The sequence below is a fragment of the Apodemus sylvaticus genome, chromosome 6 (assembly GCF_947179515.1).
Source record: "Apodemus sylvaticus chromosome 6, mApoSyl1.1, whole genome shotgun sequence".
Lineage (NCBI taxonomy): Eukaryota > Metazoa > Chordata > Mammalia > Rodentia > Muridae > Apodemus > Apodemus sylvaticus.
Window position 1 is genome coordinate 85,242,003 of NC_067477.1, and position 24,368 is coordinate 85,266,370.

The 24,368-nt window shown below is 34.4% G+C and overlaps 1 protein-coding gene across 1 annotated transcript in view; it reads right to left on the bottom strand.

Annotated features, from left to right (window-relative positions):
* Positions 1 to 24,368, bottom strand: part of Dgkb (diacylglycerol kinase beta) — a 750,451-nt gene that overhangs the window by 191,756 nt on the left and 534,327 nt on the right. The window contains exon 21 of the mRNA XM_052185925.1: positions 3,767 to 3,857. Within this exon, the coding sequence (XP_052041885.1) occupies positions 3,767 to 3,857 (91 nt within the window). The remainder of the gene's footprint in view (positions 1 to 3,766; positions 3,858 to 24,368) is intronic.

Genomic DNA, 24,368 nt, shown 5'->3' on the forward strand with positions numbered 1-24,368 from the left:
TTAAGAATTTTATGAATTCATTGTTTTTAATAGCTGAATACAGAAAATGTGGTATATTTACACTATGAAACACTACTCAGCTGTTAAAAACAATGAAGTCATGGAATGGGCATTCTAACTCTCTCCCTGACTTTGGAACCTGGAGGAAGCATCAAAGCTGTGCTCCCTACTGCTCTAACGTCACGCACTGGTCTAAAGTTCTTGGATAATCTTTACCCATCCTCCAACACATGATAATGCAAACTTTGCTTTTGACATATTTTCTTTAATTTTGAAATTTTTCAGTTTACTTATATTATTCCTTTTTGTACTAAAATTAAAAGATAACAGAGATTCTTAGAATTGAAACTACCAATTTTTAAATCATTGTCTCATCCTGAGCAGTTACATGAATATAGCATTGACTTGCTTCTTTACATTTAATTGTTTTAGGAAGAATATGATTATTTTCTTTATAAATTATTAAAAATATTTAACGATTAAATTAAGAATTTTATACTATATCATTGATTCATAGTATGAGCGTAAAAATTAAATCAGCTAATGCAAGTATATTGCTTAGTAGAGGACATGAGATAAATTTTAATAATACATGTATTTTAGTTGTTGTTATGAAGCATTTTCTCAGATGTTTATTTTCTCCCAAACCTTTACTTTTTCAGAAGTAACTCTCTGTAGGAAAGAGCCCTGTGACATAAACATACACACAGAGAATGACTTTTTTTTTGAAGAAGCTGACATTAAAACATATAACCATTGCTTGAGGTTCTATTGTTACTACCATGGTTTGTTACTTGTTAGACATTTTTCAAACCATAGTTGGTATGATTTTAGGCCACGTAGGAAGCAATAGCAAGCAGAATCAAATTTCCGAACTGCTGATTTCTTATATTTAATTATGTAGTAACCTTGAGGGTAGAAAGTCACATTCTACTAATATGATAAACTGGATTCATTAAAATGTGAGCAGTAAGACACACTTGGCATTGATATCCATACACTCACAACACACACACTCACACATATACAAGCACAAAACATAAACACAAACACACATACTATATATATATATAAAACAAAATAATGGGGAGAATATACTATATTAGCTCCAGTTTATAAATGCTATACTAGTAATTCCATAAGCAAGTAGGAAATATAGAACCAGAAAGTCAGACTAGGAAAATATGGAAAAGCATGACTCTAAGATAGGTAACTTAGCTGTAGCCCAAATTTCTTGAGGAGTATCCCAAATAGTACCTTCATCCCAAATAAGATGTAAAGCTATATGTTATAATAAGAGTTCTTAAAGTTGTTAAGAATTTTAAAAATCAATGTTTTCTGCATTTATTTTCATTCAAATTATTTTTGTTACCAAATGAAACTTCTAGAATTTTTTTTTTACATTGAGACACACATAGCATTGCTCTATAGATTTATATACTTTCAATCTGTGTCTAGGGAAAAGCACAAAGAAGGAAAGGCACAGGAAGGTTTAGGGTCTCCAAGCATATTATGAAATGTTATAGTCTGGCTCCTGCTATAGATTTTCTTTTAACATAGTTCAGAATAAAATATACAAATGTAAAATTTAAGATGGTTTTATAAATTTCTGGTTTTTGAAATTACAGTGGTAATGCAATTTAAAAAGAAGTGTGTGTGTATAATTATAATAACTACATATCTAATGACACATTCAGGACTGCAGGGATGCCTCAGTGTGTAAAGTGCCTGTTTTATAAGCATGAGGACTTGTGGTTGGATTCCTTACACCTGCTTACAAACTGGATGCATTGTGTGTACCCCACGGCTATAGAGACAGAGGCAGGCAGATCTCTAAAAGCTTGCCAGCCAAGCATGTCTAGACAAACTGGTGATCTCCAAGTTAAGTGGCTAGAGTCTTTTTCAATAAAATATGTTGGTGGTGATAGACTATGGCTCTGTACATCCATCTCTGGCTTCCATATACATGTGCAAATACACAGACATATACCTAAACGTGTACACACACATACCATACATATAAAATAATTTTAACATGTACAACAATAGATAATATTCACTACATATGATTAAAAGACAGCATGAATTATTAATAATAAATTATATATTAAAATACTCATGGTTACATACATGTAATACACATATGTATTTCAATATGTACAAAAATATAAATGTAAAGAATGGACCTTAATTTGAACCTTCTAAAAAATTATAAATTAATCTGGTTTTGTTTTCCCTAACCATCCAGTCTATTTCTAATATTTAGTCTTATTCTCAAATTATAATGTGAAATAACACAAAAATGTTACATTGAGAATATTAGTGTTTTGTATTATCACCAATATTAAATTAGAAAATTATGATTTTGTTGAGCTTACCAAGGACATTATAAACTTGTAAACACATGGATTTATACAAGATTCTAAAACATAATCTTTGATACTCATAAAGAAAGTAGCACTGTTTAAAATTAAGTACAAAAAATAAGACAGGCATGGTGGTACATCCCTTAATCCCAGCACTTGAAAGGAATAGCCAGGTGATCTCAAAATTTACAGCCAGCCTGGTTTCCATCATAAATTCCAGGATAAACAGGCCTACACAGAGAAGCCTTGTCTTAAAAACATAAAACAAACAAACAAACAAACAAATGAGTAATATGAGTTTTGTCTTAAGACTACTTTCACTTCTGTTTGCTATTACTACCTGAAAATGTACAACTAATACCTTAGGTACTAGGAGATAATATGTATATTTGTTTTAAAAATGCCAAATGCAATATTTTTGTATTCATATCAATTATCCTTATTTCTTTCACAATTCTGTTCATACAAAATAAAACTGACTTTGCTGTTCATACAAAATACAACTTTTTGTTTAATCTTTAAAATTCCTCCATGTTTAGAGAATGTCTTCAAATATTTGAATATTATAAGGTCTAGATATTTTTGATAGAGCTACAGATCTTCTGAAGTGTTTATTATAATAATCGGCCTCCTTCTTGGGGTTTTCCTATCCTGTATCTATAATGGAGAAAGGCAACCTTGTGAACTGAGAAAGCTAGCTAATGTTTGAAATAGAACAAGAGTGGATCTATTTTAACATTTACCTGTGAAAACTTTTAGAGCACTATATTTTAAAGTTATAAGATACTGAAACCTGAAAATGTTAGGTCTTTCTTTCTTTCTTTCTTTCTTTCTTTCTTTCTTTCTTTCTTTCTTTCTTTCTTTCTTTCTTTCTTTCTTTCTTTCTTTCTCTCTCTCTCTCTCTCTCTCTCTCTTTCTCTCTCTCTCTCTCTCTCTCTCTTTCTTTCTTTCTTTCTTTCTTTCTTTCTTTCTTTCTCTCTTTCTTTCTGGTTCCTTGGCTTGTTTGTTTGTTTGTTTGTTTGTTTTTTCTTTCTTCCTTTCATTCATTCTCCTTTCTTTCTTTTTTCATCAATTTTTAATTTTCTTCAACAACTTTTTTAATCTGATATTTTTTTCTTCAGGCTAACACCAAATAACACTTTGTAAACCAGTGAAGAGTTTTCTGTTTTATTTCATATCTCTTCTTTTTATGACATTCCAACAACTCATAATCAAGTCTTAAGTTTAATTTCAGATAGCATCACATTCATTATGAGTGACTAAGGTTATATCTTAAAAATCAAGGGTAAACCTATATCTAATGCTAAAGTATGTTTCTTAAAGTTGTTTCTTCATACAACACCAAATAAGCAAACACAAGACACTTCAAACTATGACAAAAGTGAGCCCATTTTTCTTACTTCTATTTCTACAGATTCATGTAGCTTTTTGCAGGTGGCTGAGAAGGTTTCAGATGTGCCAAACTCAAAGTACCAAAATTTGTTCTTCATTCTGAAAAAAAGGAAAAGAAGCAGCTTAGACTATAATTATATCCAAAGGGATTGAAAAAGTTTTCTAATTCCACTCAGACTTATATCTATGTTAGTGTTTCTGTTGTTGTTATAAAACACCAGGACTATAAGCAACTTGTTCAGTTCATTTTCACATCATAGTCCAGCACTGAAGGAAGTCATGACAGGAACTCATTTTGGTTACCTGGAATCAGGCAGTGAAGAAAAGTCTATAGCGGACTCTGGCTTACTGACTTTATGTCTATGGCATACTTAGCCTGCTTTCTTTTCTTCTTCAGAACCACCTTTCTGGGTGTAGGATCACCCACATTGAGGTATGCTCTTCTACAGCAGTTAAGAATATTTTTAAATTTTAAAAATGTTTAAGAATATTTGCCACAGGCTTGCCTATAGGTCTATCCTATAGAGAATCTCAATTGAGAGTTCCTCTTCTCAAGTAAATCTAGCTTGTGTCAAGCTAACATAAAACTAAAAAACATTTGATTCTTATATATACCATGAAATGTTTGAGGATAAGCAATGTATAATCACATAATTTTAAATTCTGTATGTTTGTGTCAAGTTGAATGACAGTCCTTAAAGGGATTACAGAGATGTGATGATCTTACAGTCATGTCTGTCTTTGGCTTTTCTATCTGTTGGTTCCAAACTTTAAAAAAAATGGTCTTAGGATTTATAATTCTTATGCCTGAAATAAATTGATTTTGAAATATCAATCATATAACCATAAGAAAAAAACAGCAATGTTCTGAGATTTTCCTGAGAGAAAAGAACACATATACAATATGCTACAACCTTTTTTGTCTCAAGATCAATTTGTTTATTAGTAAATATTTAATTTGTCTACCTAATATATATGTATGAATATGTACATATCCATCATATACAAATATATCATTTACATATACATATACTCAGGCAAATATGTCACATACAAATATATCATGCGCGCGCATGCTTGTGCGCGCACGCGCGCACACACACACACACACACACACACATATATTCTGGGTTATGTAAATATTTCCTCAATGTAAAGGGATAATAGATGGGAAAAGTCTATACAGGTCTAGGTTAATACAATGGAATGTATTGTTTTATTGAGAGTAGAAAGTCTGAACTGTAGCTCTTGACAGGGCCTTACTCCTGTCTAAGACTCTAGGGGAGAAAAAAAATCCATTCCTGACCCGTTTTCAATTCTGGTGGTTTCTGAAGTCCTCGGCATCCTAGGTTTCTGACTGCATCTCTCTGCCTCCACCCTCACGTGGTGTGCTTATCTTCATGGCAGTGTCTCAATTCACCTTTTTCTCATGAGGGTGCCAGGAATTGGTGTGTGGTCCAACAGAATCCTTCATGACATCATTTTTATTTGACTACACCTTATTTCTAGTGGCCTCACAGCCACAGGTACTATGGATTAGAGCTTGAACACATCTTTCTGCAAACACACAGTTCATTCTTTAAGAGCATACTGATTGCTGTCTGTATCAGGCAAGTAGCATCTGCTTCCTCAAGTGCCATCGAAGTTCAGTACTATCACGTTCATAACTCTTTGGTCCTAAATGATGTCTTAGCACTCCTGTATTTCTTGTTAGGAAAGATGTGAAATGCACTTATATAGGTGGACGTACTGCTTGGTAAACTCTTCATGTTGGTTCAGGCTATAATTGCAACTTTTAATTAACTAGATACGTGTTATTTACTAACTGAAAGGATTGAAAGTATTTTTTTTTAAAAAAAACCTGATTACCATAAAACTAAAATTTACTGGTTTAGAAAAATAATTAAATGCTTTAACAGAATATAATTTCTCATTTGAATAACAATAAAAAGTGATGATATAGTCTGAAAGCACCAAGCAAGAAAGAATAATGCCCACAAGCTTAATATATTAAAAAACAAGTCAGTACCAAATCTTAAGTAATGTTATATTTTTTCTGCTGTTACTCTATGAGGACATTTGTTTCTTTGTATCAGAAAATAATATTCATGATTACTTACAAAGACAAAGACTGGATGATTAACATGCTGGTAACTTGTAAGAACTATGGTAGAACAGCACAAATAAAGGCCTAAGCCAAGAGGAAAGGGGACTGGACAAGAGCCAAAATTTGAGATAGATAATTCGAGACAGACAGAAGTAGAGAACGCAGCAACTGACATGACTCTATTTTACTGGTGTGCGCTGTACCTAGGCTACTTTTGAGCTGGATGTAGAAGCTCAAAAGGCCCATGGCTCACATTTTGCAGGTTTTGTGATTTAAATAATATTATATTTCAGGTGAAAAATGAAATAAATATATAAGGATTAGGCCATGCAAATGATATTTCCCTTTAGTTTCTATTCCGCCTATCAAAGTATATCATACTTTTGTAAGAAGGTTGTTTCAAGCAACAAAGAAACATGTATTTCACAAAAACTTCATAAGAAACAGAAATCTTGATAATTTACATTCAGCCTTTATTCACCATATTAGTTAGCATTACAGCTCATGTGCAGAAACTACTTTAAATTCTCCATTATTACAACCATTTTATGCTTCACTTCGATAAATATATGGAGGCAATAAAGAACACATAGAATCAGATCCACATGACAAATTAAAGGCTGTTAAATTTTATTTTTTAAAGCAAACTGGTCCTCAGGTTGTAGAAATGCAAAAGAAGCACATTTAGGCATGTACGCCATCTATTTTTACGGTTCACAATAGAAAATGATTCAAATAATTCAGACTCAGATTTGTGAGAGAAATCACATCTTATTGGATTTGAGAATATGGGAACTGGACATTCACTCGTTGTGAAATGGTCACCTAGAAGCAAATTTATCGCACATTTAGACAGGATTTATAACTCCAAGTAAGATGAGAAATGGCCTACAAAGTCCACATGCAAAAGTTATGCATGTAATTATGATTTTAATTGACGTGTAAAGTCTTTTTTTAATGAATTTAGTTGTAAATCTGCAATTAAAATTCAAAATGCTCAGTTACCAGATGTTCAGGTAAAAATGAAGAAAAACAAATTCCCATTTACCTGGTATTTTCTCACTAAGAATAATTTTGTGTTTTACATATCATCAGAGAAAAGTAAGCTGTGCAATATTTTGTTGAAACAAATTGGTTTTGTCATTATGAAATTTAGGTACTCTTTAGTTCCATGAATACTTAACTTTGAACTAGGCAATTTAAGTTTTAACAATATTCTTTTTGGTTGGAATATTCCTAGCTTTGCTTTCCTTCCATTCTTTCTTCTTTTTTAATAACATGATTACTTCAAACATACAAAATCAAATAGATTATAAACTGGCAATGCATGTCTGCAAAAAAAGTAGAGATATGCCTTACCAGGCATGCAAGTTGCTTCTGACAAGGCTGCACAGTAAAGCAAGAGATGCAAACACTTAATTCATCTTATGTAGAAATCTTCCACAAATGCATAAAAAGCTTAATTCAGGGATGGCATCCGTAAGGGTCATGTTTGGATCTTAGAGGTGCACTTGCTGTGTGGGAAGGCAGAACACACAAGCAGATCGCCTACTAAATGTGAAGACATCGGTCTTCCAGAAGGTGCTTGTGTACTTGTCAAGGGTGTTTACATGATTCAGCAGACGATACTCGAAATTCCTCTTGATATTGGACACTGAGAAGAACCCAGAAACATAATTCTCTACATAACGTACTTTCCACACAGAATTAACTTAAGTATGTTTTACATTTTGACAAAAGTTGTCCCAAAATTCCAAAAGTCATCTCAAGCATGAAAAGGGTATTTTCATGAAGGGCAAAAAATTTTAGCAATAACTTTACTGGAATTCTCCATTTTAATCTTCCAAAGCCATATGATATTGTGATGTACAGAATGGGCTGGATTTGACTGACAATGTTGGTGAAGAGACACACAGCCTGATTAACTTACAGTAATATAGTTAATTGAAAAAGTAAAATAGGAAATCAAGTCACTTTGATTTGTTTTCACTGCCCAAAACAAAACATTACATTAAACATGGGGTACAGAATTTTTCAGATATCTATAAACATAATGAAAAATTACCTTAAAAAGTATGGCAGGAGTCAGAGGGATGGACCCATTAGAGCCTTATCTAACCAGGGAATGGGGAGGGTCTAGAAAGGCCAGTTTGGAGAAGTGAGTGCAGTTCAGAGCAGCCCTGTGAAGTTGTGTGTCAGCAGTGCTCCAAACCTTGTTGCTGCAAGGAGCACCGAAGGGAAGGGAAGAAGAGGGATTTGTGGTGGTTTGAAGACAAATAGCCCCAGTCAGGTCATAGAACTGGATATCTCACCCCTTGTTGGAAGGATTAGGGGTATGACCTTGTTGGAAGGGGGTATAACACTGGCGATAGACTCTGAGGTGTCAATAACCCACCCTTTACCCATTTAACCCTCTCAGCCTCGTTGAATTCCATGATGTAAGACCTTCACTACTCCTCCAGTACCATGCTTGCCTGTCTGCTGCCATGCTTCCTGAGATAATGGTCATGGACTCCACCACTTTTCCTTCTCAAATTCTCTCTCCTGTGACCACTGAGTCCCTTTAGTTCTGCCCATGGATGTGGGTGTGGTACCATTAATTGGAACACAGATTTGCTCACTTCTTAAAGTCTCTCAGAAGATCCAATGTTGCATGAAGGACTCCAGAACATCTTTTTGTTACCAACTAGGTCTTGACCCAACCCAAGTAAAATTAGCATTTTTTAATTGGTAAAAATAAATAGACCAATAAATAATTAAGAAATATAGGATTCCTTTTATAAAAAGTTCATGGGGACCTTTATTCCAAGTTATAAAAGTTATAATGTTGATAATTAAGTATTTGAAGGTAATAGACCACTACAGTTGCTATCTGTATGAGTATAGCAGTGGTGCAGGTTGACTTGTTCTTTAACATTCTAAATTGTGTAGCAAACTCTATTTTATTTAGATTCCCAAATCTATTTTTCTTTGCTTACAGCTCTTCATGTCTTTCACAGTAAGAGAATAATGTTGATAGTAGTCCATCAGGAAGAAACAGTGCTATGACTTCAGCTGAGGCATTTTACAGTTACATCAAAGAAAGCAAACAAGTCTTATGCTTCCAGACAACAGGTAGAGAGGCAGATTTAAAAAAAAATGATGTGTAAAAAAGCCTCCATCTCATTCATAAGATGTGCTTGTGAAATCCCAGGGAGACACTGGAACATGCCATAGAAATGTCAGACAAACTCATATAATATTCCATCCTGGTATGTAACAAAAGATAGATGTTATGAAAATGTAATTTTTAACTTGAATTACATTTACAAGACTAAACAAAATTTCGCATGTGAGTGTATAAAATATATACTCTTGGAAATAAGGTATTTTAGTATTTTTAGTGATTTTAATTTTTTTCTTTAAAAAATAAAGGCTACGAAGCACTGTTGTATGTATAAAAGTTTTCCATTAATGAATGGATAATAAAAAAAGCTAATGCTCCTCTAAATACTCTTTTTCTTAGCTTTGTGACACCCATATCAAATTAATAAGGTGAAATTAAAAACAACTAATGCGGGCTGGAGAGATGGCTCAGTGGTTAAGAGCACTCACTGACTGCTCTTCTGGAAGTCCTGAGTTAAAATCCCAGCAACCACATGGTGGATTATGACCATTTGTAATGAGATCTGATGCCCTCTTCTGAGGTGTCTGAAGACAGCTACAGTGTACTTACATAGAGTAAATAAATAAATCGCTATAAAAACAATTAAAGCAGCAATGTTACCAAATCATCAGAGAGTTGCATGCACATAGTATATACTTTGGAGAACTGATAATTTTGTGGTTACCTGAAACTAACTACATAACATGTTTAATCAATGACCAGATATGTTTAGAACTTTCACATTTAAATCAGTAATTTCTCATCAGTATTTTTAATATATTTATTTTTATTTATACAGATATACTATATCTGTCTTCAGTCATACCAGAAGTGTGCATCAAATCCCATCCATCATATGTGGTTGTGAGTCACCATGTGGTTGCTGGGAATTTAACTCAGGACCTCTAGAAGAGCAGTCAGTGTTCTTAACCACTGAGCTATCTTTCTAGCCCTCTCTCATAAGTATTTCTTTATGAAACCAGTGAGAAAGAGTAAACTTAATTTTAGAGTAGGAATAATTGCCTTTCTTACTGAGCATGACACTTTCTTACAGAGTCCAAGAGGTGCAGAAGTGACTTTTGACATTTCATGGAAAGTAGATAAATCTTAAATTCCAGGGTCTCCTTTCTCTTCTAAAAATATCTCTCATTGAATACAATAGCGACTGTAGAATCACCTGGAATCTTTTCCCAAGCTATAAAGAACATAGGTGAGATAGGTCAAAAGTCAGACAGGCCAATACCGGATGATACCTGTGGTCACATTCCTTTTCAAGTGCTTTTCTTTCTCTCTCCTGAAGTAAAGTAAGGGAATGTGGCTGAGGGATCTAGAGTGGGTGACAGACCTCAAAAACATATAATGTGGGCCTCCAGCAAAGTCTTTCTCCTTGGTAAAGGTCACATGCAGAGTGAAGGTTCTGCCCCTCCCTTCTTGTTCCAGTGTGTCTTTAGGGAAGGTTGTAATTTTAAGAGATGGAGAGGCTGCTATTTGTATCCCTACAAGGAGGAAGACAAGGAAAATTCAGAAGGACTGAATTAGGCTTCCTGCAGAGCAGATTTATGAACACTTACACTGTGAAGCCATGTTTCTGGATTTTTGTGTTTGTGAGTTACAGAAACAGGCAGACCATTTACTTTGTTGTGGAATTTTTCTTGCTGCAAAAGAAGACTTGTATACAGAATACCAGAATTTGAGAGTTAGTGCATATGTGTGTTGCCATCAAAGAGACATTTGGAAAAATACTAAGTGGGGTGGTATTATTGACATGGAATACCATTTCTCAAATTGTGAAATTCAGAAATGGCTGAAAGAACAAAGGTGAAATGAAGAATTTATTTTCACAACATTTCTAGCTCATGAGTAGATGTGCAAAGATCTCTGAATCTACTTTTCTAGCCTAATTTTCTGTATTAGCAGCTGTTCTTAGAATTATTTCCACTTGTATATATTTGAAGTAATCTTCAAACCCAATCATAAAACACCCCTGTTTGATATAGCCCTAGCTTGCCTATGATGTTTTTATTATAGTCAGAGTTCAGTATAGAGTAGAAAGCAGTCAGTGAGACTGTCTTAGTAAAGTAAGGGATGCCTCCTATGATATACCTGCTCACATATCTTCTACCAATTTAGAGAGCTCTGTTATAATATTTGTACCAACAAAAATATTCTCTGAAGTCTGAAATTTTCTATAAAAGTATTTAAGTTACCTGTGAGAAATAAAATAGGTACCTATAGAGTCTAGCCAAAATTGATAACTAAATGTAAGAAATGTTTTGTGTCACTCAAATTGAAAACATGGGTAGAATATATAACAAATAACTATATTCATAAATATAAAAGTCTATCATAAACATTTTCTATGCTTTATTTAAAGACAAAGAAGAAGGTACTACAAGTGCAGCAGCATATCTGGATTTATTCTGGACATCTAGAAACATGAGTGTGCTCCTTTTCTGATGAGATGAAAATTCATTTATTCAGTATCTGGATTTCCTACCTCAAATGTTAAGACATTAAAATTGTATTCATATGCATAGTAGAATATGTATTTATTTGAAACAGCACATGCATTTTATATGAACTTGTGTATCAACTTATTGTAAGTTAATTGGGATAAATGCTAAAAGAAACTATAAGTTTACACATGTTAAAAAGAAAAATTTCCTTATAGACAAAAATTGAACAGGCTTTCCAAAGACTCTCTGTAACAGAACTCAGAACATCTCTCTTTGATCTGATTGTATACTCACAGAGCAATCTGAAAGTAATTTGTCTTTCTGTGGATTTTGAAGGTTGATATCAGGAATTATAGAATTACAGGTTTGAGTTATCACAACTTCCTCTCTATTTCAAGTGGTATATAAACTTCATAAAATTGCTTAGGGAAACTGAGGAAATGAATGTGAGAGCCTCTGATCACTTTTAGGCTCTAGGTCTCAATAACTTTTGTGCATTTACCAGGGTGAGGATACATTATCACATCACTGAGATATGGCTTCTTAAAAACAGCCGGTGAGCCCTATCGTGTTCCTCAGCAGCAGTCTCTAGATGGGTGATTGTGATAGAATAAGCTGAGCTAGGGAGAGAATGACAGTTTTCTTTACTCTCTATCGTTCAGCAACTGACTTTCATGAGCTTTCTTGATTCTTTCTTCCTGCCCCATCTATTGATCTTAATTCAGTTATAAGGTATAAAAGTTTTTCAGTTTTATGATAATACAGTTCAACAGATAGTTATTGGGCACTTACTGAGTTACAGAGGAGTTGGTTAAACGTAAATGTTTCAACTGTCTAATAAGATTTTCTTGAGCCATAAACAACTTCATAACTAGAATATGAATTGACTTGTTTACGAAAATATTTGAAGATGCTCTCTATTATAAAAGAAAAGAAATTTGCTTAATAGCAATGCTTAACCTGTTCAAAAGGAAACTCATTTGAAACAAGTTGGCAGAGAGTTTGGTACAAGTTGGTAGAAAGTTTACTGTGACAAATAAAGGTGTGTGTATATTATATATATTTATAATATATTATATGCATTATATATGAGAACACATTATCATACAATTATACACATTTATATGCATACACATGCATGAACACATTACACACACGTATACACAAACCCAGTTGCTCTCTTCACTGAAAAACTCTTTTCTATTACTCTGCATCATTTTAATTCTATAATACATGTCATTAGAATCTGTTTTACTGCACCTTGCTATATTTTCATGTCTCTTTCAACCAATTTTTAGTATATTCTGTAAAACCTGCAGAATCAAGGAACAAAATTATACCTCCCTTCCTGCTTCACACATTATTTCTCTTCTATTCTGTGAGGACTGCTGTGGTTTCACAACTTAAAAAAAATACTTCTAATAAAGCTTGTTTCTCTCCTCTGACAATTAGTTATGTGGTTTCCCTTTTGCTTTACTTCACACATCAGCAGTCCATTTCAGGTTCCCTGACAAGAAGCACAGCTTTGCATTTTGAAAGTGCTGTGGTTTATAAAAATTCTCTGACACAAGTACTAATAAAAGGACAGTTTTCCTTTCTGTGATGCTATGAAGAGTTGTTATATAACCATTAATTATCTCACATAATAATAAGGTATAGGAATCAGACTACTTGAGTTATGTTGAAAATATTGATATTTTAAATTACATTGAAGAATTGCATAGCATAACACATGAATCAGTACAGCCATGATTACTTAGAATACATTTTTTGTCACTGATGTACATCAAAAGGGATCCAGATAACTCCCTGAATATCATGTTCTGTTTTTTTTAGTTGTTGTTGTTGTTGTTCACATCATGAAGCTGTATTTTATATAAAATATTCAGGCTGACTTGTACATAAACTAATTGACCGATGTAGTCATAACCATCTTGGGATTAATCATGTGTCAACACTGTCAGGTACATGTGATATGATTCTAAGATAGGCATAAAGGGAATCTTTCCTCATTCTTTTCCTTTCCATGTTTTCTATTGTTTTATCTAAAAGCTTTCCTAACCAATATAGTATTTGCTCCTGTTTAAAGCTGTGCCCTTAAGCGGGTAACACACAAGGATCAATTCTGATAGAAAACATTTATTTAGAGATAAAGCTGTCCTCAATAGCACTTCAGCAAATCACCAAAACACAATTATTTTTTCTATGTTAAAATAGTACTATGATTTATGGATTACCACAAGTTAAAAAAAAATCATCTGTTTTTTTCTATACGGTCAGGACAAAGTGAGAACCTTACGCACAAAAAGAAGTCCTGAGACCTGAATACAGGGTACAGATATAAACCTAGATACAGATTGATGTTATCATATTCTGAATTTTATTATCTACTTATTTATAGTTATTCATTTTTACTAGTGACTCATCGAAAGATGGTTCCTGATAGATTAGTGAGAGTAATCTACTGTCATTTTGAACCTATCAGTAAGAAAATAAAATTTTCAGAGGCTCTTTTGGTGTGAGCCATACTTAATAGTCACAAAATAAAACATTCAGATTATTCTTATTTATATATTCTAATGTCTGTAAATGTTGTGGAGGTTCGTATTAGAAATTTCACAGGGTTCTGTATATGAACAAGGCCTTTATTTCCATGTAGCCATTTTACTAGGTGTTTAAAATCTACACATTGAGAAACATGCAAATAAAGCAATATCCACAAATACCATGTAAAGAAAATTTCATCAGTTTTCATTGACTCAATTCCTTCATTGAGTGTTGAATGATGTCTCTTTATATGTCAGCCCCTGGTACAGTGCTGGAAATTTCTGAATGATCAAAATAAATAGGGTTTGCCATTATATTACTTTTAACCATTAATTGTTTAAACACAATTATAGATTCTCTACTAACACTCAGAATTAATGAACTACTTATTGAGTTTATAGCCAGATGGGCATTCAATAGATTACCTTCTCAAAGGTCATGCAACATAACAGGCAATACAGCTGATTACCAGAATGCTTTTGATAAGTGCTAACCATATTTATAATTACTTTATTGTCACTGAATATACCAACCATATTTATAGTTACTTTATTGTCAGTGAATATACCAAAAGAATGTTTCAGTAACTCAGATTCATCTTTTGTTTCCAGGGGAAAATTTCTGTCTAGCACGTGTAATCTAGTCTTGTGGTTTATCCTATGACCAGGACAATGATGCAGACATTATGCTTGATGGGCTCCAGATCTTAGGAGTCAAAGAGCTTGCTCATCTCAAGTTTTCCCTCTTGGAACACTGTTGATACTAATGTGGTAAAAACTCACAACACAAACCAATCTGGTGATGAAATCCAGACTCCTGTCTTCAGTTCATCTACCAGTTTACTCTCAGCTAACCCATACATAGGCACCAATTTATTCTTGCTTTAAGCAACTGTTTGCTGTGGTTGGTATAGTGCATGAATACAGATAAAAGAACTGTAAATGTGAGAGATGGCAGATATGTGAGGACAGCCTATATTAACATCATCAAAGCTTCTGTAACAGCCACCTATATCTATCCTAGAGTATAGAGTATTGCAAAATTACTATGACACTATGTAGAGGTAGCAAAATTAAGCATATTACACAAGACATTACAGTTCTTGGGAAGGAAATATATTTTCCACTAATAACTATAAGCACAATGTTCCCGTGGCAGAAAGGAACAAACTTCTAAAGTCAAGTAGAGGAAGCCTTGCAGGGTTGGAATATAGTGTTACTGCAATGAGAGATAAGGGAGTGTTGGAAGGCCAGGGACAGATATGAGAGTTTCTTGTGGAGAACATTGTTAATAGCAGTACCTATTGGGGAAAAACACACAGAGCAGTTTTATTTCTTTGCAAATGTGGCTCTTTTGTTCTGAAGTCAAATTTTGCATTTGCTTTGTATTACTACTGCATAAGCTTTCTGCAGATGCAGCAAAGGTGCCCCTCAAAGCTAGGAGTGACAGTACTGCTTAATGTCATTATTAGACTTTCCCAGAGGAACCTTCAGTCAGACTCAGTCTCTTAAACAAACCTGATAATAAACATAGTTAGAGAGGTGAGCTTCAGGTACAGTTGTCTCTCAGAGGAACAATGAGACCATCACATGAGCTATGATTCTGTAATTATAAATAGTAAAGCATCGAGGCAAAGAACAAGGCTATACTATCAGAAGAGCTGCCATTCTGTATAGGTGTCAACTTTACCAAGTCAACATAGCAGAAAAAACTTGGGTGGATAAACTGTTTCAGATTCTATTTTTATTCTACATAAAAGACATGTCTGATGGAAACTGTCTTTGCATTATTTCCATTTAGAACAATTTTAGTGGAAAAATAATTTTGCTTTTGCCTAAACTCTACAAATAATAATATTGAAATTACTAATGCTCCATCTCTCCCATTCTTTACCAGGTTCACAATAAAAATAAATATAAAAAGGCTTCTAGACTTTTCAAGTGACCCAAAGAAGGATGCATTTTAGGGAGATAGTTTTTAAGCAATAAGCTCTTAAAACAGGTCAGGTGGGTAAAACTTAAAGACAGACAAAGAAGAAAAATTCTGAATTCTTTTAGTTATATTCAATTGTCACAATAGAGTAATTTTCTCTCATCCTCCATAAATCTATCATTTTTTGCTAATACTTATGTAAAATCATTTTCATTGTAGCACATAATATATATTAATAAGCTACTAGACTTTCCCTAATATTCTACTTTCCTTTCCACTTTAGATTTAACAATCATATAATAATCACTGTTCTGCTTGGGAATGAATCATATGTAATCGTGAGGAAGTAGCTGTGAGTGAGATGCCGCCCATGAGAGATTTAATCATAGGAAATGGCTGACTTTTTATTTCCAACAACCATCTGCACTCATGGTAAATCAGGTGCTAATGAAACCCAGACCCATACTGCACAGGAGCATAAATCTTAAGAACCAAAAGTCATGGAGCAACAGACCTCAGAAAACAGAATTTTCTAAGGAAATGTACCAGGATTATCATATAGAAGGTCACCATCTGTAAATGTGTCACACAAATGAATAAATTTGGTAGTTATAATGGCACATTATGACAGTGGCTGTAAACATCAAATCTTTACATTACTTTGGAAGCTCATCGCTTTCAAATATTATGATCATTTACGGAATCATGTCAACTTTTAGACAGGCAACATCTTGAGGGTAAGCACTCTTCAAGCCAATGTAGTTTTACATTTTCCACAATGCACAGCAATTCTATCCACTCATCTCTTACAGCATAATAATGAGAATAAAAATGTTTTATTAGTGAACCCAACTTTTAAAGCAGTAATAGCTACAGAATTCATTTTTTCCCTCAGGAGTTCAGAAAGCTGCATACTGCTTGGAAAAAATGGTACCAGACAGTGAATTTGACTGAGTACTGTCTCCTGAGATTCAAACAATACAACAATGTCTTTTCAGAGGCTTGTCCCTCTGTCATGCAAATCTTTCTTTTTATGTATTTCTCAGTTATAATCAGGATGATACACACAATAGCAATTACATAAAAGCAGGAAGAAAAATTTAGGCCTCAAAACTATGATGGTAAATCAAAACTTCATGTCTCTAAAACAAAAGAGAAAATATCTACCAATTTCTACATTCTAGTGCAAAAACTTTCTATATGTGTTATTATTAGTTATTAATCACCTTGTTAGCCATTTTCAAATAACACAAAAGCAAGGACTTGAAATGATAGGCAAAACTGAACATAAGGTGCTTTCAGAGCACTTAAACCAGCCTCAATCACAGTCCCCACCCCAACTTTCCTTGGCATTATTTTTCCATTTATTTACATGTATATAGCAATCCCAGAAAAGTCCCATGAAATTTTTTTTCTCTCACATTTGTAAAAAAGACACTAAAAAGTAATGCAATTTCTGGGGTTGGTTACTCTATAACCAGCCTTAGGTATTCATGTCATAGAGACCTTGAGCAGAACATATCCATGAATCTTGGATACAGAGTAAATTTGAGGAGAGATGCCATTTCTCCTTTCTGAGACTAGGACTTTTTTTTTATTTACATTGCAAATGATTTCCCCTTTTCTGGGTCCCCACTCCTAGCAAGTCCCATAAGCCCTCTTCCCTCCCCCTATTCTTCCATCCACCCCTTCCCCCACTTCCCTGTTCTGGAATTCCCCTATACTCTTGCACTGAGTCTTTCCAGAACCAGGAGCCACTCCTCCATTCTTTTTGGACATCATTTAATTTGTGGATTATGTCCCGGGTATTCAAAGTTTCTAGGCTAATATCCACTTATCAGTGAGTGCATACCATGACTGATCTTTTGAGACTGGGTTACCTCACTTAGTATGATGTTCTCCAGCTCCATCTATTTGTCTAAGAATTTCATGAATTCATTGTTTCTAAAGTCTGAATAGTACTCCATTGTGTAAATATACCACATTTTTTGTATCCATTTCTCCATTGAAGGACACCTAGGTTCTTTCCAGCTTCTGGCTACTACAAATAGGGCTGCTATGAACATAGTGGAGCATGTGTCCTTATTGCATGCTGAAGAATCCTCTGGATATATGCCCAGTAGTGGTATAACGGGGTCCTCAGGAGGTGACATGCCCAGTTTTCTGAGGAACCACCAGACTGATTTCCATAGTGGTTGCACCATCTTGCAATCCCACCAGCAGTGGAGGAGTGTTCCTCTTTCTCCACGTCCTCTCCAACACCTGCTGTCTCCTGAGTTTTTGACCTTAGCCATTCTGACTGGTGTGAGGTGAAATCTCAGGGTTGTTTTGATTTGCATTTCCCTAATGATTAATGATGTTGAACATTTCTTAAGGTGTTTCTCATCTCTCCGAAGTTCTTCATGTGAAAATTCTCTGTACCCCACTTTTTAATGGGGTTATTTGTTTCTCTAGGTTCTACTTTCTTGAGTTCTTTGTATATATTAGATATTAGCCCTCTGTCAGATTTAGGGTTGGTGAAGATCCTTTCCCAGTCTGTTGGTTGATGTTTTGTCCTTTTGACAGTGTCCTTTGCCTTACAGAAACTTTGTAGTTTTATGAGATCCCATTTGTCAATTCTTGATCTTAGAGCATAAGCTATTGGTGTTCTATTCAGGAACTTTTCCCCTGTGCCCATGTCCTCCAGGGTCTTCCCCAGTTTCTTTTCGATTAGTTTCAGTGTGTCAGGTTTTATGTGGAGGTCCTTGATCCATTTGGAGTTGAGCTTGGTACAAGGAGATAAGAATGGATCGATGAGCATTCTTCTGCATGCTGACCTCCAATTGAACCAGCACCATTTGTTGAAAAGACTGGATGCTTTCAGCTCCTTTGTCGAAGACCAAGTGACCATAGGTGTGTTGGTTCATTTCTGGGTCTTCAATCCTATTCCATTGATCAGCTTGCCTGATATTGTACCAATACCATGTAGTTTTTTATCACTATTGCTCTGTAGTAGAGTTTAACAGTGAAAGAAATTCAGGGGGAGACTAGGACTTTTAAACAAAGGATTCTATTTCAATTCCTGGAGTCTGACAGGTTTGACATCTATTCTAAACCCAGGGCTATGTAAACAGCCCTGTTTTAGTTAAACTAGCATATTTAGGTAGAGCATGACAATGGTCATAGGCAACAGATCCTGTGCATCATACATAACTTTTATTTTCTTTTCAAAGTTTTATAATATCCAGCTTTGTGTGGTTTCAAAGAATTATAATCTCAGCATTTGGGAGGCTGAAGATTTCAGGGTCAACCTAAGTTACATAATAAGATTGGGTCTTTAAAAAGAACAAATAGAAGAGTTTTGTCGCGCACACACATGGACTCTCAATACTTGGGAGTTGGAGGGAAGAGGGTAGCAATTTCAAGTTGATCCTTCAGTACATAGAAAATTTGAGGCTGTTGTCTCAACAAAACAAAAAAACAATAAAACCAAACCAAATTAAACCACCACCAAGAACAAAGAAATGGAGGGAACCCTAACACAGAGCACATACTTGTTTCCAGAGTTTATCATTTTTAGGGATTTTAAGGTTACAAATACAATATTTCAATCTATAGATATTCATCTTTCATATATATATAATGTGTGTGTGTGTGTGTGTGTGTGTGTGTGTGTGTGTGTGTAAAAAACCCAGGTTAAAACAACATCATGATTCTTACCTCCATTTATAACCTGGAAGACAATCAAATGCTACCAACACATCCTTCTGGATGCATTCAGAGAATGCTCTTCAGTCCTCGTAAGAACCTTGCTTGTTCTTAGGAGTATGTTTTCCTATTAACAGCTGCTGAGTCCATTGTCCTGGCTCAAGCAAATAAATACTGACCTTTGTCCTCCAAGGGTGGAATCCAGTGAGTAAGGTGGTCATTTGTATATGCGTTCCATAACGTGTGATTTTCCCATTTAGTGATTCTTTCTCTTTCATTTATTTATATGTATGGCAAAAAATTGACAAGTCTTTATTATTTTCCTTTAAACCAAACCCATTCTTTTTTTTTTTAAATTCAGTTAGATGACACCACTTGTGTGGGATTTTAGGCTCCTGATAATAGTTTATGATTGGATATTTTTATATAAGAAATTAAGTTAAATTCTACTAAAAATTATCAGTCTTTTTGTTTTCTTTAAAGATTTCTTCTGTGAAAGAACATGCTTTCATTTGCATAACTTATTGTGTTAAAGACTGTAGAAAATTCCTTGAAAACCAACTGTGAAGGAAGTTTGCAATTTGTCATACAGCTTTAAATACAAGTACATGGCTACAGGTAGCAGATGAGTTAGAAAAAGCCTGACAAAGTTTTGTCGCCCCAAGCCACAATATCATTAGGCCCCTGTTTTGCTTGTTTGGTCATATTTTTGTTTTATTGGTAGACCTATGTAATAGAACTTACCATGAACAATGGTGATTTCTCAGAGGAATTCATAGTTTCTAAACATAAACTAGGTTTATATTTACTTACCTATTATTCTTTTCAACATTGTTTTAGGGGTAACATGTCGAACTTAGAAAGCAATAATCCTATAAATGGCCATTTTTCCCAAAATAATGTCTTCTAGAAGCATTATCCAAGTAAATGCATTGAATATACTTGCTTATTTGTCCATATCCATTGTTAAAAAAGAAAACAAAAGTCACTACCATTTCCTGCCTTCATTACTTCATCAGTGAAATTGGTAAAATTTCCCATCTGGAGAAGAATTTGATTTCTTGGTCCTTTTCCCATAGGGAAAGAGCGTCAGCTCATTCTTATTACATTAAACAGCATCCACTGTGACGCTGTTATTTCAAAGTTGGAACATTTGACTGTTACAGTGAGATTCTTCAGAAGTATCTTTTCTGTATTGAGTGGCAAAGTTCAGTAAGTGGCCTCACTGTTGGCCTGAATTTTTGATACAACTTCACAGGCAACACTGGAGAACCCCTGTGAAGGGCATGATGCAGGAAAATGGTCCTCAGAGGATCTGAGTCACTGCCCTTCCACGGCTGCTTATTGCCTCAGCATAACACTTATTGTGTGTAAAAGGATAGCTATCCCATTTGCCCAAATACTTATTTATAAAAGGATTAATTTTCTTCAATTTGGCTTCTTCAAATGTATTGAACATGCAATAGCAGTAAATAAAATATTTAATTTTTTTCAAAGTGTTCTGTAGAGCAAGTTATTTCCCCCAAATCAAGTTTCAGTTTAGTTGCTAAAAATAAAATAATAAAATCTGGAGTGTAGTAATAATAATAACAATTAATAATAATTAAACAATAATTATTAAACAATAATAATAATAATAAAAGAGAAGGCTGGAGTTGTGTCAGCATGTCTTCCTGCAAAGCCTAATTAAAAATAAATAAGTAAATAAAAACCCTTTCAATCTCCAAGAATTGGAAGGGTGCTCTCTTGTAATGCTGGTATGGTATCCTACTTTCTCAGTTCTTAAATTGGCTTTGTAATAGCAACTACCACTGACATTCACTTCACCTACACTGCCATTCTACTAATATATCTCAAACAGAAACTGACCTTTGTCAAGTCCATCTGACCTCCACATGCCTAACATCTTGATTGAAATTCTTCAGGGACTTTATATGAATTTGGGATACAGTCTCATTAAACCTACAGTGACTCATGATCTATTATATTCTGCCTGTCTTAATAAGTGTGATGTAATAAAATGTAGCTACATAGGACTTCTTTAGCTTGTCCTATGTGAACTATCTTTCTTTATCTCCACACTGTTGGACTTCATAATTTTTTTTATTTTTTGGGTCTTTCCTGTGTATCCCTGGATGTTTAAAAGCATAATTGGACTACAGCAAAAGATACTGGTGGCAAGTATGCCTTGTTATGAGAATCAAGTATTTCCACATGGCCAATGAAGAAGAGGCAAATTGTCCCTCTATTGTAATGTATAGATTTTACATGTGATTTTCCTTCTTTCTAGAAGTCCCTCTTCCTCACTCTTCTTGGTATGTTCAACCTATCCTTAGCCCCAAGTAACTTCTAGAACAAAACCAGTTATTGTGACAAGACACCTTTCATTTCTTTTTGTGAATAGCCAGGTTCCAATCTTTATCCTTCTTCTTCTCCAAAAGAAAAATACAGTTTGGGCCTTGCTGGTCTAAGGTACTTGTCACATATCAAGTCAGAGCATCAAAATGAGGGCTAAGACAACATACTTGAAGGCTCAGTAAAACCTAAGACGGCTGTGGAACATTGTGCCCATAGGATTTATACACTGGAGTATGGAGTATATGTTCTGAAAGTGTTCTATCTGAGTTACAGAAATAATATATTTAGTCATTAAAAATATTTACACACTACGCATATCTCTACATTACAAAGGAGAAAACTGTAACATTGAGTGTCCATTGCAAGTTCATAGTAGTTCACAGTCAGGTTCTAACTTCATTGAGAAAGGGCAGAGAGAAGAAGGCCCTGAGGCTGAATGGAGGTAGACATCTTGCCTATTTTCTTATCTCAAAAATAATAAATATATGCGTATATTCTCATCATAAAAATAATACTATATCAGATAAAATTTTTCCTAGACTCCTCCTAAAAAATTAGCAAAGCTACTAACTGCAATTTTTCAATTTAAATTAAATCATAGAAATAATTTTCTTTTCTCCTTAAACCCATTAAGAGTCCAATGCTTTATAGCAGAGATGACACTGAATGATTTGCGGATTAATGAGAGCACTGTTACTAGTTTTACATTTCAGAGACCTGAATTGAAATGCAAACTCTATAAGATGTCAGCTTTCCCATCCCTGCCTCTTTCTTCAGCACATGTTTCCTATTTCAATAGGAAACCCAGTTAAACTCAATTTATGTGTGTTGTGCCCTATATTACTCTCTCAAGTTGATTGGAGGTATTTTAATATTTCTACAAAGACAGGTTAGTGAGCACAATTTTTTGTTTGATTTGTTTTTGTTTTGTCTTTGTTGTTGTTGGGGGGAGACAGGATCTTATACTGTAGCTCTGACTATCCTAGAACTCACTTTGTAGACCAGACTAGCTGTGAATTCATAGAGATCTGCCTGCCTATTCCTCTTTAGTGCTGGGATTAAAAGAATGTGCCTTCAGGTTGTCGGGAATGAGAACACACAAATAAAAGCTTTACTCTGATAGGCAGATAGAAGATTCCTATAAATTATCAAATTTGGAATCAAATTAGGTTTTCTTTTCTTTTTTCTTCTTTTCGCTTATATTGTTTATCTATTATTTATTTATTTATTTTTATTCTTATTTGTATGAGTTTGAGACTCTTTAATAGCTCCCAAACCCAGAAGAAAGTTTTACAAGAGACCCAAATGACAAAGCTACTTAACAAAATTAGTAACTTCAGTTTCTGAGATATTTAAGCACAATAGCATGGACAGTTCATAGGCTCAAGTACTATAAGGGTCCACCACACAGATTATAGGTGAAAGCCTCTGGGATCCTGAGCAACCCTAACTTTGAGATAATTTTATCTCATGATACTTTGAGCTTTTATTCAAGGGATTTCATCTTTGACCCATACTGTAAAATTGTTTCCTGATTAGGTTGATTCAGAGCACATGTAACACGAATAAGGCCTACAGCTAGGCAGCCAAATGTACCTTTTATAAATCCAGCTCTAAACTTGAAGAGAACTCTAACAATGGCCTCATTAACTTAGCAATCACTCAATGTCACAGCGATTATAATGTACTAAGCTGTTAAAAGAGGAAGAGAAAGGAAAATTGTTTTAATCCCATGATTTAATTTAAAATGAAAATGAAAAATTGCATTGCAGGTAGTCTTACTAAACTCTTTTGGTTTGCATTATAATTTAAAGTATAGGCTTTCTCTCCTTTGGACTCGTGCTTTTGTCTTCGTTTTAAAACTACTGAATGTGCATTCTCATCTTTATAGTGTCTGTACCAATACACTTGAAAGAGTAAAATAATAATATACTGATAGCTTGCTAAAAGCTATAGCCCCAAATGAGGGCTACCAAAATAATAAATGTCAAAGCAAAAGCCATAGGCAGAATCCCACCTTTCTGGGGAAAATGTGATGTCTGCCTCTGTCCCTGTGCCTGTCACTAAGTCACGCACTATTATTCTGAGGTCACTTGAGATTCTTATTAAATCCCACCTTTACTTCTGGCATGAGTGTGTTACTTGTCCCTTGCCTGTGTGGAGACTCCTTCTCAGCCTTCTCTTGAGATCAGATCTTAAAGGACCTGCAAAGGCCCTTTTTAGACAATATAATTTTATTTCTTCCTTAGAGTACTTCTATAATGTTCTAAGATTCTTGTTTCTCCCGGGCCCAGTATATAGAAGGAGAACCTCATCTCCCGGTGATTTTTCAAGTGCAGTTGGAATATTTGAATTCTTGTCTAAAACACTCTTGAGAT